The 16,076-nt window shown below is 37.1% G+C and overlaps 2 protein-coding genes across 3 annotated transcripts; both read left to right on the top strand.

Moving 5' to 3' along the window:
• The first annotated feature begins 423 nt into the window (after positions 1–423).
• LOC130722137 (protein ANTAGONIST OF LIKE HETEROCHROMATIN PROTEIN 1-like) lies at positions 424–2,204 on the top strand. Its single transcript, XM_057572776.1, has one exon. It carries the CDS (start codon positions 479–481, stop codon positions 2,045–2,047), a length of 1,569 nt encoding a protein of 522 aa, XP_057428759.1. The 5' UTR covers positions 424–478; the 3' UTR covers positions 2,048–2,204.
• A 1,159-nt stretch (positions 2,205–3,363) lies between these two features.
• On the top strand, positions 3,364–11,676 carry LOC130722135 (uncharacterized). Of its 2 annotated transcripts, none has more exons than XR_009013784.1 (13): positions 3,364–3,866; positions 4,791–4,965; positions 5,768–5,851; positions 6,008–6,249; positions 6,339–6,585; positions 7,058–7,137; positions 7,722–7,806; positions 8,815–8,946; positions 9,053–9,166; positions 9,929–9,976; positions 10,587–10,675; positions 10,892–10,948; positions 11,031–11,676. XR_009013784.1 is itself a non-coding variant. In XM_057572775.1 (13 exons), exons 1-13 carry the CDS (start codon positions 3,643–3,645, stop codon positions 11,057–11,059), a joined length of 1,602 nt encoding a protein of 533 aa, XP_057428758.1. In that variant the 5' UTR covers positions 3,368–3,642; the 3' UTR covers positions 11,060–11,676. The 2 variants fall into 2 exon arrangements, 1 of the variants encoding a protein (XP_057428758.1); XM_057572775.1 differs by having other exon boundaries at positions 3,368–3,866; positions 10,587–10,671.
• Positions 11,677–16,076: the final 4,400 nt, after the last annotated feature.

Below are 16,076 nucleotides of genomic sequence, written 5' to 3'. Positions count from 1 at the left end.
GATTGCGTTATGCCAGTGCATATAACACTGTACTAGCAAATCCCTTAGCCTAGTATCTTTCCCGCAAAAGCAATTTCAATCAATTTTGAGATTAATCTGATTTTTTTCAATTCAATTCCTTTCCTTTTCCTGGCGCTTTTTTGCTTTCCTTGGTCTCAAACCGAAGCTTCTCAGTTCTCAACACCCTTTCACCCCACCCCCTTTTGCACAAAATTCCAAGGTAAACAAGTTGTTGTCATTAAAGAAAGAAAGAAACCTCCAAAATCAATCCAACCGCGTAAAAAACCACGCTTCCCCAAACAGACAAACCATGGTTTTTATGCTCCAAAAGCCCAAGTCAGAGAGAGTCACCGTCAAAGTCCCCACCTAATCGTGTTCACACTTCACCACACGTTTCCTTCTCTTATAAAATCCCCCAAACTCTCATCTCACCCCTCAAACGTGAAATCTCACATTCAAAATCCAACCACAATATCACATGGAAATCGGTGGTCCAATCCCATTTCTTACCCAAGAAGACTACTCTCACTTCTACCACCTCTTCCAAGACATGGACTCCAACAACAACAACAACAATCAAAACAACAAAGGTGGTGGAGAAGGAGAACAAGGAGGAGGAGACAAAGAAAAACCAAAAAATGCTACTAGCAACTTGAAGGATATCATTACTTCCCTCATTCTACTAGAAGAGGAAGAAAACCAAGACCAACTGAACCGGGCGGTCGACTCAGACCAACACCGAGCCACATTCGACGCAAATTTCAACCACCAAACCCAAGCCATGAACGATTACATGACCCAATCACAAGCCCATTACGCCCAGCTGGACGAGCTCGATCATTCTAGAGCCAAGCGGGCTCGTCGCTCTACCGCTGCTGTGGCCGCCGCCGCAGCGGCGGCCATTCCCGAAGATTCCAGTTCCCTCCAGCCCGGTTCGACCAGTCCAGTTCAAGTCCAGCAGCAACAGCAGCAGCATCACAGGAGGCTGTGGGTGAAGGACCGGTCCAAGGACTGGTGGGAGCGGTGCAGCCGGGGGGAGTTTCCAGAAGAGGATTTCCGGCGGTGGTTTCGGATGAGCAGAGCAACATTCGACATGATCTGCAACGAGCTTGACTCAGCTGTGACGAAGAAGAACACCATGCTCCGCGACGCCATCCCGGTCCAGCAACGTGTGGCCGTATGCATATGGCGGCTCGCCACCGGCGACCCGCTCCGGTTGGTGTCGAAGAGATTCGGGCTAGGCATCTCCACGTGCCATAAACTGGTGCTTGAAGTCTGCGCCGCCATAAAAACCGTTCTGATGCCGAAGTTTCTCCACTGGCCTGATGAGGAAACCATGAAGAGGATCAAGCGTGAGTTTGAAGGAATCTCCGGCACTCCGGGGATTCCGAATGTTGGCGGCGCAATGTACACCACCCACATTCCCATCATTGCTCCTAAGGCGAGCGTGGGCACTTATTTCAACAAGAGGCACACAGAGAGAAACCAAAAAACCAGCTACTCAATCACGGTCCAGGGTGTGGTGGATGCTAAAGGTGTTTTCAGAGACGTGTGCATTGGGTATCCAGGTTCATATCCCGATGATCAGGTTCTCGAGAATAGCGCTTTATACGAGAGAGCTACCCGGGGGAGCTTAAAGGGTGTTTGGATTGTTGGCAATTCCGGACACCCTCTCATGGATGGGGTTCTGGTGCCATACACTCACCAGAACCTTACATGGACACAACACGCGTTCAATGAAAAAGTTGCGGACATTCAAATGGTCGCGAAGGAGGCTTTTGCCAGGTTGAAAGGTAGGTGGGCTTGTTTGCAGAAGAGAACAGAGGTCAAGCTCCAAGATTTGCCGGTGCTACTTGGAGCTTGCTGTGTTCTCCATAATATATGTGAGATGAGGAGCGAAAAGATGGATCCGGAATGGAAGTTTGACCTTTTTGACGATGAGATGGTGGCCGAGAAAAGCGTGCGCTCTAACGTAGCCGCGCAGGCTAGAGATCAAATAGCTCACTATTTGTTGCACCATGGCCGTGCTGGCACTGGTTTTTTGTAGCTCTTGCTCTATTTGCTTGTTAATGTTATAGTCACTCAATAGAGAATATAAGATGTTTTGATATTGGTCAAATTAAAATGCATAAGAAAAGGACAACATGTGTAATATAATGTAATCAACTAACTATAAATTGTACATAGAGAGATTTTTGGTTGAATTATGTTAGACCTGAAATTGATTACGTGACAATTGACAATTCTTCTTCTACCTTGTGCTGTGTCCCGCTATGTCTGACACGAAAACAGATTTTGACTTTTGACTTTTGTCGGGTCAGCAATGTTGGGACCTGGGACTCATGTGACGCTGTCCCTTACATCAGGTGCAAAGGTACTCCAGGATTAGTTTGTTTGCATGTTCAAGATTTCATTAGCTACGACTTCAAAGTGCGTTACGTTTAATTAGAAATTGTGATTGCAAACTGCAATTTAAAACTGTTGTTTCTGCATAGAGCATGGACTTAAAGAATGACAATGGAATTTTTGAAGAGTGTTTGCATTTGGAATATTGGTGGTCTTGGGATGCGTTTTGAACTCTTGCTTTTAGTCTTAGACAATTCATGCACCACTGCAGATTCTGTGTAATCCCTGCCCCAAAATTCAACTTTTCACACCAGAAACTGGATATCAGATTTGTCTTTGTCACCCTCATAATGAAATCTTAATTGACTCAACTTCCTCAATTCCGTATATGGGAATTAGAAGCTGACCAACCTTCAAAGTACTGAATACCGTCCTTGTAAAATGAAGAGAATATAGCCATTAATATATTAGACTCATATAAATATTGTGAGAACTTATTATTAATTTGTATACCACAAAAGATAATTTACCTTCAATGTACAATTACATCGCCAGGCTAAAATTAAGAAGAAGAAAAAAACTTGTACATGTTCTGTTTTTCCTAATTTTTCTTGCTGGTGAGTGGAAGTGCAATCATTAAATTCTGCATGACATCAGCTGCGAGATATTTCTAAAAAATTTATCTTTCACGCTAAGTATCTTAAGAGAAAAGGAAATGGACAAAAGAAAAATCAGTGTATAATAGGATAAGAATCATAAGACAGCAATATAGGATAAGAATCAAGACAAAAAATCAAAAGATGTTGAAAAGTACTGTAGAAATGGAAAGTGAATAATACTATAACTCAATCAATCAATAAATGATACATTATGAAATAACTCCTCTTAATTTTTATTTTTGTGTTTGTTTATGGTAATTTTAACCTCAATTTTTTACTGTTTATCCAAACATGTATGAATAAAGTGTATGGTACGGATGTACCCACGAGAGGGTGACAAGAGAAGAGTTTGGGAACACTGAACTTTGAATCCCATGTTATAGACCTCGGATTCATCGACATCAGAGACCGTAGGATCACATGTCCAAACTACATGTACCCAAAAAATAGACCCAAGTACCCAACCATTGCTCAACACATGTCAGATACCCAGATAGAGAGAGACACATAGCTCTCCCTTTCATGTGTTTTTTTTAGAGGCTCTCTCCTTTTGTTTGGTTTGGTTATCACAATCATCCAAATTCACGAACCACAGAGAAAACAGAGGAAGGAAAGGAGAGGGGGTTTTGGTTTGGCCATGGAGAATCATCACAAGGAGGAAGAGGAGGAGGAGGAGGAGGAGGAAGAGGAGGTTGTGCAGGTTAAGGAGGAGGATGATAAGGTGGCTGGTGAAGAGGAGGAGGTGGTGGATGGAGACGAAATAGGTTCAAGCTTGACCATGGAGAGGGTGGCTGCAGCTAAGAAATTCATTGAGAGCCATTACAAGTCTCAGATGAAGCACATCCAAGAACGCAAGGAGAGGTAAACAAACACCATGCACACTTTTTGTTCTCAATTTCCACACTTTTTTTTAAATTTCTCACTTGTGGGTAAGATCTGTTTGCATGTTCCTAGGGACTTCTTAGTTCTTTCCAGTTTTGGTGCTTGATGTTCCATGGAAATGTCTTGTTGGAGTTTCTCTTATTCTTTTCTCTGTTTTTAATTTTTTGCCCATGATCACATACCGTATTCATTTTATTAATGTGAGTTTGTTTACCCTTTTATTTGTGTAAATTGTTGAAGCTTTGGTTGTTTTGTTTGTTAAATCATTACATCTTTTCGGTGTGATCGCCCTGCACGCTTAGTAACATTGATTAATTCTATATAAACTGGTTTTGATGATAAAATTTGGGGTTTGAGGAACAATTAAGTTGTACCCTCTTCCCCAGCTCTGTGGTGCCACAAAATGTTCATGCATCTATTGAGAGGGCATAAACAAAATTTGAGTTTTATAGCATTTTGGTAGTCCTAATTCATCAACAAGCAGACACACAAGTACATAGCATTGCACGCATACAAAATATTTCAGTTATGAGGAAATGCTCAGTGTTACGGACAATATTCCCCGTGAAACGCAAGAAACCGTGTCCTCTCAAGTTTTCAAAATATAACCGCCGGGTGTGTATGGTTTTGAACTCCGGAATTTCCTCATGACTCGACACCTAATAATTCTCGCTGTTCATTAATTCATTTCTCGTGGCAACTAGCGGAACTCTTTCAGTTATTACATAACACGGTGCAGTTTTATGAGAAGCTTCATTTTTCGTGGAGGTTGATTTTTTCTTAAAGTAGTAATGCATTGAATGATGAGACCGAAACCGAAACATTTATTTAGTCATCCTGATTTACTTTTTTCTGTTAGTTAAAACCTAAGTAGGCTACTGAACATGATTTTGTCATTCACAGGCGTTCTGTGCTACAAAAGAAGTTAGAGTCTTCCCATGTACCGGAAGATGAACAGATGGATCTACTGAAAGATTTAGAGCGCAAGGAGACCGAGTATATAAGGTTAAAAAGACATAAAATATGTGTTGAGGATTTTGACCTTCTATCCATCATAGGCAGGGGAGCCTTTGGAGAGGTAGGATATGCACAATCGTGTTAGATAATTATTAGTGCCATCTTTTGTTATTTTGTATTGACATTTAAACAAGATTTTGAAATTAAGTTGGGAATCTGGAGTGTGGATGATACCCAATTAAATGTTTCTAAATACTAATATAATAAAATGCTTATCACATGGTTCTTCTAGTCAAAAGAGGTAACTATTTTTACATTTTTCCTGTGTTAATTTCTGAATAAAATCTCGCACTCCTATACATATCTCTAAATCAGTAATAAAATTTAAAACATTCAACTACCCATCAGTAATTAATACTTATCTGACAGAAATGTTGTGACTGAGGATGTAACAACCTTCAATTATCATTGTGATGGGATAGTCAAGTATTGGTTTTAGAAATCTTTTCTGAGATGAATTCATAGTGTCATAAAAAGAGTGGACAAATAAAAACTATGCTCTCCAGTGAAAACTTAGGATTTTTTATGTTTATCTCTCCTGTCCCAATAAATTCAGGATTCTCTAAATATAACAGCTAATCATCGATGCTAGAAGTAAAACTTACTGATTCCTGACAGGTTAAATGTACAAATTCGTGGTTTGACATGACTTTTGATTTTGCTCTGACTTTTGTCTTGAATTGTCATCCCATTACCATATTCATGTCTTTCCTTTTAATTCTGAGTTGCAATTGATTGAGTTGATCTTTGGTTATATATGCAAATCATAAGTTATCTTATGGTTTTGAATTCTCATTATACTTTTGCTTGTATACCTCTATACTGTGTAATTGTGTGAAATCTTATACCATATGATTTCACAGGTAAGACTCTGTCGAGAGAAGAAATCGGGTAACATCTATGCCATGAAAAAATTGAAAAAGTCTGAAATGCTTAGTAGGGGACAGGTGAGTTTTAATGTTTTCCTTAATAGTATTGAAGTTTGTTACTTCCATTATTCAATTATTATTAGAAAAAATAGGACAGTTCTTTATGATATGGTATTTTAAGTTTCAGAGTCTGATTTGAATATTTTTCATTCATTGAGTTTATTTCCATCACAGGTTGAGCATGTCAGAGCTGAAAGGAATGTACTTGCAGAAGTTGCCAATGATTGCATCGTGAAACTGTATTACTCCTTTCAGGATGCAGACCACTTATATCTTATAATGGAATATTTACCTGGAGGTGACATAATGACTTTGTTGATGAGGGAAGAAACTTTGACTGAAACTGTGGCTAGATTTTACATTGCCCAAAGCGTTTTAGCCATAGAGTCTATTCATAAACACAACTACATTCATCGGTTGGTATCGTTACATCTTAAACTGCATTATGGTCCTGATCTGATAAACCATATTTTGCAATTACAAGTTTCTTTTTGTTTTCCCTTAGGGATATAAAACCAGACAACCTTCTATTGGACAAAAACGGTCATATGAAACTGTCTGATTTTGGTCTTTGCAAGCCACTTGACTGCTCGAATCTTTCATCTATAAATGAAAATGAAATATTGGATGATGACAAAAACTTGAATGATACCATGGATGCTGATGGAGCCTGCCAAAATGGCCAAGGTGGTAGGCGCTGGAAAAGTCCCTTTGAACAACTTCAACATTGGCAAATAAACAGGAGGAAGTTGGTAATTTGCTTTCTATCTACAATTAGAAACTGTATTTCTATCGTGCCTGGTTCTTATTTCTGATTTTTTGCAAATTCATAGTAGAACTATGTAATTGATCTTTGCACAAGATGATAGCTTATTTAACCTGGAGGTACTTAAACATGTACTCTATGTTGCATCAATCTTGGACAATTTAGTCAATATGTCATTTATATTGATGATTGATAAAAGGATGAGGATTTGTAATAGTTTATTTTGCATTCACATATTATGCATTGTGGTAAAATTCTTAGTTCTATACTACATAGAAGACTCCTGTTCATTTTCTTATTCAATTAATTTGTTGGTAGGTTAATTTGTGTAATAATCATGAATTGTCTTATTAGTGCGTGAAATGTTGATTTTGATTATATTTGACCACGTTGAACATGTTTCTATCTGCTTGCATGCATATCCGTCCCCAGCTTATTATTTACTCATTTCATGGCAGGCATTTTCTACTGTTGGAACTCCAGACTACATTGCTCCAGAAGTGTTACTGAAAAAGGGTTATGGTGTGGAGTGCGACTGGTTTGTTGATTTTTCTTCTGTTATTTGCTGTTGCGTGAATTTCATCTGCCCATTTTCTATTTTTCGCAGTTCGGTCATTTTGAAATGATTGCAGATGATAACTTGCTATTTTTTTTAAGCTTCAGTGATTAAAAGTGGCAGAAAATCTCAAGGTTCTAAGTTATTGGACATGAACACTATGTATCATATCATGCACATGTTTTCTGTCCAGACATTAGAGGTCATAGAATGCCTTGTTCTGGAATAGGTCACATACTATACCTTTAGGCTGATGTAGCACTAGCATAGGTGAACAAGAAGAAAGTCAAACCAGAGTGCAATCAATGAAACCCATTAGGTTGCGCTAGCTGAAAATTTGAGAGCATATATTATTATGTAGCCAGTTTGAGGCTGAAAATTTGAGAGCATATATTATTATGTAGCCAGTTTGAGGCTGAAAATTTCTGGCATGGATTATTATTTACCTGAAAAGAAAAATGCTGCTCATGTCCTATGTTGATATATATTATGCAAGACCAAAAGTGATGCCGTTTCTGAAATGAAATATCTTTCATGCTTCTGACATGTGTTCTGAAATGCTGCAGGTGGTCTCTTGGTGCAATAATGTATGAGATGCTTGTTGGTTATCCCCCATTTTACTCTGATGATCCTGTAACAACATGCAGAAAGGTTTTCTCTTTTTGTTCTCCTTCTTCCCCCCTTAAACTCTTCTTTTGGGGCCTCTGAATATGTTAATAGACTATAATTCTCGCGACCCTTGACCAAGCAATAAAATTTTGCTTATATAGGATTAGTCTCATTCCTCCTACTATAGAATTTCATAAGGGTGATATAGCAAATTTTTCGGATTCAATTTAACTGGAAATTATTTTAGTCTAATGTCCTTAAGTCATGATTTATGAGATAAATGTAAAATTGGACGTAACAAAACTTGCTATTTTTCTAGCAAAAGAAAGGTAATTATCATATGCTAAATAACTGATTCTTTGGCAGTGACTGCTTTCTTTTTAATTGCTTTGGTTGGTGAATCATAATCTTCAAATTAATTAAATTCTGAGGAAACTACATACGTAAAAAACATGTTTCTCTTGGAAAGTTCTTATTTCCCTTGTCTTGTGTGATTTAACTATTGAATGGACTTTAGAGAATTCAAGCCATTTTTATTTTTGAAAGCTAAAGGGGAATTCATTAATATAAGCACAATCTTTTAAGATTGTGCCAAACCAAACTCCAACAGTACAGACCAACTTAAGAACCATCCAAAACAAACAAACAAAAACCCAGGATACAGGAACATCGAGCCAACAAACCCAAAACCAAATAAAAACCTTCACACTCACAAACCCACCAGCAAGATATGCATATTACAACCCCAACAAACACCCCAAGAATTCAAGGCTTATTTTCAACTAATAGTGCTTTGTCTTCCTGGTGCTTTATTTTTGGGCAGCATAATTTACCCATGGTTCATTTTGACGTCTATTATGTGTTGACTTTGAAACTGTTGCTTAATTTCTCCCTTCTAATTTCTCTGATAGTTATTCGTTTATCTCCTTGTCCTCATTATAATCCAAACTAGAAGTTATTAGCACTTAGTACCTTATTTTTTTCAACAAAACTGAAAATAATGGCGTGAATAATGTTCAACTTTTTTGCCTTGATGACGAGTGTCTTCAGATTGTGCACTGGAAGAATCATTTAAAATTTCCAGATGAGGCAAGATTGACGCCTGAAGCAAAGGATCTAATATGCAGGTTGCTTTGTGGCGTTCAACATAGGCTTGGAACCGGAGGGGCAGATGAAATTAAAGTGTGTAAAATGTGGTTTTCTTTCTCTCTATTTCCCCCTAAAATGCATTCATATTAATCACAGTTCACAATATTCCCTGATAATACCACTGGTTCTTATTGTCCAGGCTCATCCTTGGTTTAAAGATATCGCGTGGGACAGGCTCTATGAAACCGAGGCAGCATTCAAACCACAAGTCAATGGGGAGCTTGACACTCAGAATTTTATGAAATTTGATGAGGTATAAGATATTATGGTCTATGAAATCTTCTTTTTTGATTGGTTGGCCCACTTTTGCTGACATCTATGATGTGTTTCTTATCCATGACTTCTATAAACTCCATCCTTGACCTTACAGCTTTTTCATAGCAAGAGAAGGGGAAACCATTAGATGCAGAAGTGGTTGGCTTATAATGACTAATGCATTATTTGTAGAGTCTATTTCTTCCCTTGATGATCAAAGAACCTCAAAATTGTTTCTAGTTATTTTACAAATCCAAATTTATCTTTGTCTGTGTTGAGTATTATTGTAAATAGAATTTATATACCATAAAGATTCAAAATCAAGGGATTTGTAGACAATTTTAGTAATACTCCAGCAGCTCATTCTGTGTGCAGCAGGCAAATAAATATTAGAGGAAAAAATACACAAGATAGAGAGAGAGAGAGAGAGAGAGAGAGCTTTGTAAAGAATAAAAGTAACATTGCATCAGTGTCATGAAATGATGTTAATTTAGTAAAATTTGGGTTTTTCTCCATTTCTTGTTGAACTCGTAAACTCAGCGAACTCGCGGGTTTACCCGATTTTATCCTAGTTCACTTGAGTTTATCAGAAAACGAGTTTACATGCGATGTAAATCGATTTTGTTATCGTAAACTTGTACGACTTACCGAGTTAAAACTAGAGTTTTATGTTCATGGATTTTCATATCTTTTGCTTTTACCTGGTTTGATTACTTTTTAATGAGCTTGAATCATGACATGATTGTAATTGTGTTAATAGGTTGAACAACCAAAACCAAGCAGATCTGGATCTGGCCAACTGAGAAAGGTAGGGCTCTATTTACTTGAAGGAACAATAAGAGTTGTCAGGCAATAGTCAATTAACTTTCCCTGGTTGTTCTTTTTTATCAATTATCCAATTCGAGGTGGGAATTTCGTCTATTTTAGAATATATAAACCATTATAAAAATCTTCATGTCCTCCATCTTGAAATCTGTAAATACTCAAGTCCTTATCCTGTAAGAAAAATTGCATGAATGAAATGTCTCCATTGAACTCACAAAACATATAGTTCCAAACTTCCAATACAAAATCGTAATGATGTTCAGATTCCAAAGGGTGGTAATACATCTCAATGTTTTGTGTGGTATATTTTGAAGGTTGATGGATTGGTAAAAATCCATTGGCCTTATGTGCCTTTCTGTTAATTCTAGTACCTCAGAATTCGAGTTAGGCCTAACTCTAGCCCAGAAGCGCTCAGGGGTGATGACTGTTTTATCCTTTATAAGGACTTATTTGGTCATATATCTATGACCAATGTGAGACCTTAACATAGTTGTTTACCCTGACACCAATTTTTTCCAGGCTAAATATATGATGATCGATGTTGTGATGTTCTGAAACTCCTTTACATTTTATTGTATCCTCTTTGTCCACAGAAGCTCTTAACTCCTCAAGATCTCAGTTTTGTTGGCTATACATATAAGAATTTTGCTGCTATCAAGGGGATGAATCTTTCTACTGGTAGGTATTTTTTCTCCTAAAGCATAATATTTTACTAGTCATCTCCTTTATCATGTCCTGTTGCGCTTTTTCTTTTCCAAATTCCAATAGTTTTGAGTTAAGGACAATGATAACTTCAAATGGCATTTTATGCATAGGAAGTAGCATAATATGTTTCACTTTTCACATATTTTTCTATCTAGGCTTATAACTAACAAATATTCAATTTGATATCATCCAGATAAAGGGAGCTTGTCAACAACACAGAGGCCCTCATCAGTTGAATCCTCCTCTCACAGTAATGGAACCTTGCTTTGAATAGAATTACTACTGCCCTGTGTATTTAGTTAAACTTTTCTAACCGACACATGCTTTTCTAGGTGATTCTGCAATCAATTATTCCACCTGATACTCAATGCACAATACAGAAAGCATGGATGATGGTTGCACCACCCTATGGGAATGACTTTTTGCTTGTGAAGAGTGACCCGACTTTTGTTTCATGTATGTATTATACATTCTGTGATGATGGTGGATAAGCCTGCTAAATTTTCAACTGGCCTTGCCTTACTTTCAGTGCCTACAGCCACCTATATTGCAGAATTTACAGCATGTTAGGATCAGCTTATTTTTCTTCAGAATCAATTTTGACATCCAGAAGCTACTCACAGAAAAATTCTCCCTAGAATTGATAAGCTTCTTCCTAGAATTGATTTTGGGTGTAGAATTAATTGTAGAAAGATTTTCAAACATGCACTTAGTGTACAGAGATATTTGTGTACCTTGAGGATTGGTTCACTTGCAGCTCTGCTGGTAGTCATATATGTGAAAGTTTTGAAGCCAAACAGGTATTTCTAAACTTGTCACTCTGTCACCTTAGAAGATATGTGCCATCACCTGTGGCAAATTCTGACCCTTTTCCTGAATGCAGTTCAGTTTGTTATGATTATGATAATGTAATGTTGACACAACACAAAATCTGAGTGACTGAGTGGTATCAATGGCAACTTTGTTCTGATTTATGAATTTTTATTTTCTGGTTTTTACATGAAAGTTGAAATATATCCACGTCAAGTTTTATTGGATTCATCAGACTCATTCGATGTTTGCTGCACTTTTTAAATTTTACATGGAAACCACACTAATCCTCAGCTTCGCGGCTAAATAGAACAAGTTATCCTATCCTTTTTAAATTTTCGTATTAGGCATGATAGTATAAGATTATACAATACATTATGTTCATTGTTTGGTGCTAATATTGTATTGTATAAGCATATACATCAATCCTCTGTTATACATTAAAATGATGGATTATTTAATCAACTTTATAGATGATGGATAAAACATGATAAGAGTGTGATGTATAAGTCACCACCACAACTCTCCACTATAGCCACGACACCACCCTCCACCATTGCTACCACCACTCTCTGCCGCTACCTCCATCACCTCCTTCGCCGCCACCACTGCCGCTGCCACCACTGTCGTTGTTGTCATCGCTATCCCCACTGCCACCTCCCACCACCACTGCCACCGCCTCCACCACCTCAACCATCATTGTCATCACTACAACCACTAGATACTGCCATGCCCCACCACCACCACGACTGCCACAACCACCACCCTCCACCACCATCATCACCATCACTTCCAACACCACCGCCGCCACCTAAACCACCACTACCGCTACCACAACCCTTTTCCATTACCACCTCCCTCCACTGTTGTCACTTCCATCATCACCATTTCTTCCAACACGACTGTCGCTGCCACCCTAACCACCACTCAATATCATCGTTGTCACCTCTACAACCACCACCAAAAGAACCGTGTCCCATTATCGCAGCCACCTCGACCGTCACCACTATCTCTACCACCCACTAACACCATCTTAATTTTTAAATATATATCATTATTAAGCATTTTACGAAACATAGGTTTATATTAATTTAAACGAAATGATAAGTTATACAATGTATGATCAAACGTTGTATAATATTAAAATTTTATCAGACCTAATACAATCAGGCCTAATACTATCAGTCCTTATACTATACCGCATACCAAACGAGCTCTAATAATATGTGTCTTTTTAAATAAGAGCGGGAGAGGTGTATGCAATATTACAACCTTAGGGGAGGATAATGCAATTTACTCAATATCAGTCAATATATATACTAAGTAAAATTGACTTGGCCTATACATTAATGATAATACTAATTATTTATTAATAAAAAATTTGTTATATTAATTATGTAAAAAAACAAAAATGTTTTTGAACCCCTTTGCTAGGGTTTATGGGTCAGGCGATTCGAGGACGGCGACGGTGAATCGGAAGGGCTCGACGACTGCTCGTGGCGAAGGCAATGGGATGGCGAGGCGGACGACGGAGAGCTGGACGACGAAGCTGATGGTGGATCGGGTGGAAGCCACGACAGAGGGAGGAAGTGCTTTTCGGTGTTCATCGATGGAATCGAAGAGAAGATTGGTTATCTTCATCTCTGTGATATCTGCTCGAAGTTTGGCGAGGTTATCAACCTCTTTGTCCAACGACAGAGAAAGATTGGAAGAATTTTTCGTTTTGGCTTTGTTCGATTTGGGTTTTGAGAACAGGCGCTGAAGGCGATTCAGGGTCTTGATGGGTTTAAGCTGGGGAATGCTTCTCTATCGGTTTCCATGGCTGGGTTCCCTCGGGTAGGCGGTTCAATTTCATGCAATGTTGGTTTGGGGTCTCAGACCGTTTATGACCATGGGAAGCGACTCTCTGCTTCTGTTCAACAATGGAAGGTTGGTAACTCTCACCCAACTCTTCTTTCTTGACGAAATGTTGTCTTTGGGCATAGGAAGGATAACGTCTTGTCTTTTTTTCTTTCTTTCTGAGGATGAGTTAAGGATGCACGATGGTGTTGGGGGTTTAGCCGATAAGGTTTCAAGAGTTCCGGATAAGTTCCTCTTTCCAGAAATTTCAGATTTCGGTTTCGGTTTGGCTGGTGAAGCGAGAGAAGTAGAAGGAAGAGGTGGCGACGTTAATGATTGTCTGGTCCTGGGTTTGGCTCGCAAGGAGCGTTGGTCCAGAGATGGTTTAGATGCTGTAGAGGCGGAAGGTGCGGAGGAAGTGCAGGGTGGTGTTAACTCTATTGCAACTTTTTTAGGCTTGCGGGGGTTTTGGAAGAATGGCCTTTCTTTCCTTCTCCATGGTCCCTTGGCTGGAAGATGGAACATAAACCTCTCCTCTGATCTTCAATTTAACTTATTTGCCGCTCCTTCTCTCCTGTCGGTTACTTTGGGCATTGAAAGTTTGGTTGTTCCGAGAACCATCCCTCTCTTGAATCTGTTTTCTACGGTTTGAGGTGTGGGTATAGGCTTTTGGAGAGCACCAAGTCTTTTGATTTGGTCACCTCAGGTTCTGGTGCAGATGCAGTTGAAGCATCTCTGCTTTCAGAAGGCCCGCTGGTTCTGCTAGTGTCTCCTCTTCCCTCGGCTTTGAATCCTTCTGATGGGGGATGGAGGACGCTGGTTCTGCGCTTGAGGAGGGTTTTTTTTTTCCATTGAGGAGCAAGTTCAACAACCCCGTCGGCGTGGGCGTCCTAAAAATGCTCTCTCTTCTTGCCAGAGAACCCTTGCTCGACCCCGGCTTGTGAGGAAGTGCGAGATGACTTGGAGGTAGCTTTCACCTCTTTGCCCTGGACGTCGTCGGCCTCTAATCCTGTTAGCGGTGGACGTTACTTCACGCGTGCGAAAAAAGTCGTGGCTTGTTGGCAAAGTCTTGGGACTAGAGTTTGAGAGAAATGACGTAGAGGCTATTCAATGTTTGGAAAAGGTATACGAGGAAAATTTCAAGACTTGATTTTTGTATGTTTATCTCGGCTTATGTTTGTGCAGTCTTAGGGTTTTCTTTTTGGCTTGTACCCTTGGCGACTGGTTTGTTTGTTAGCCCGATGTTTGCCTTTGTTCCTAGGTCCTGGTTGGGGGTTTTTCGGCTTAGAGGGATTTTCTTTTGTTCGTCGAGATGCCTCATTATTATTGGGGTTATCCTCGCTCCCTAAGGGTGCTGTCCTTAGGGGATTTTTGTGGATATTAATATATAATATTTATCTTTCAAAACAAAATTATGTTAAAAAAGCAATTTCTCATATTTAAAAATAATTAATATTTTTTAAATTGTAATTGTAATTACTAATGAACACTTAAGAAAAAAAAATTAAAAAAATGATGAGTTTTTAAAGTTAAATTGACTTGACCTTCACGCTAATAAAAATTATATAATTATATTTTATAATATTAGTAATTTACATATATTGCAATAACTACAAAAAAATATTTCTTATAGGATCATATATTATAGTAAATTAATTTAGTATTACTATTTAAAATAATGTATATTTAATAAATATATAGTATTTACTTATTATTATATTTCCTCAAATTACAATTGATATGAGAAATTGAAAAAGTTTGCAATTAGTAATTAATGTAAGGAATACTATAAAATGTTATTAATGTCTAACTAATATTTTTAATAATGTGAAGGTCAAGTCAATTTTACTTTTAATTTATTAATTATTTTTAATGATTTTCTTAAGTTGTCATTAATAATGACAAATTGAAATCTTTACAATTATCTTAGGTAGATAATATAAAATGTTATTAATAAATAACTAATATTAATTGTTATTAATGTGAAGGTCAAGTCAATTTTATTTTTACTTATTATATTCATTATTATTTTAATTTTTTCATGTAATTTAAAATATAACCTAAAATACTTATTAAATTTAATTCAATAATTATAATTCCTTTTATTATTAAAAATTAAATCCAGTTGGAAAAAAATCCACTTGTTAGTGGTTGAATTTGATAGAAATGTACGTATTATATACTTATTACATCTAAGGTTTTCCCATATATACGTATTATATAAATTAACAAAAATATTAAATTATTATTTTGAAATAAATTATTAACTTTAAAAATATTTTTTTAAGTTTTTTCCATATATAAATATTATATAAATTCCCAAAAATAGTAAATTATAAAAGCACTTAATTATTGCAATTAATGCAATATGTCCATTATTTAACTTTCTTTATCAAATTACTTTGACCATATAAAAATATCATAACAAAAAATACTTTATTATATATTTATTAAATAAAATATTAACTTAAGGATAATATTCAAAGTTATATTAACGAAATACTTATTAAAAAGGAAATGTTTATTGTATTAAAAAAATACATTAGAAATACAAATGCAATAAACGATTTTTTTTTTCTTTTAAAAAATATTTACTGGAAACTTTTCTTTTTTATTCTTATCTTTTTTTAATTACATTTTATATTCTTATCTTCATCCTAAAGATTAATGCTAAAAAAAAAAAGCTAGAGGATAACACACACACAAAAAGAGTAAGAATATTTACAGAC

Source organism: Lotus japonicus, chromosome 6 (assembly GCF_012489685.1).
Source record: "Lotus japonicus ecotype B-129 chromosome 6, LjGifu_v1.2".
Lineage (NCBI taxonomy): Eukaryota > Viridiplantae > Streptophyta > Magnoliopsida > Fabales > Fabaceae > Lotus > Lotus japonicus.
The sequence above is the reverse complement of the archived record's forward strand: the minus strand, read 5'-3'. Positions and strand labels throughout refer to the sequence as shown.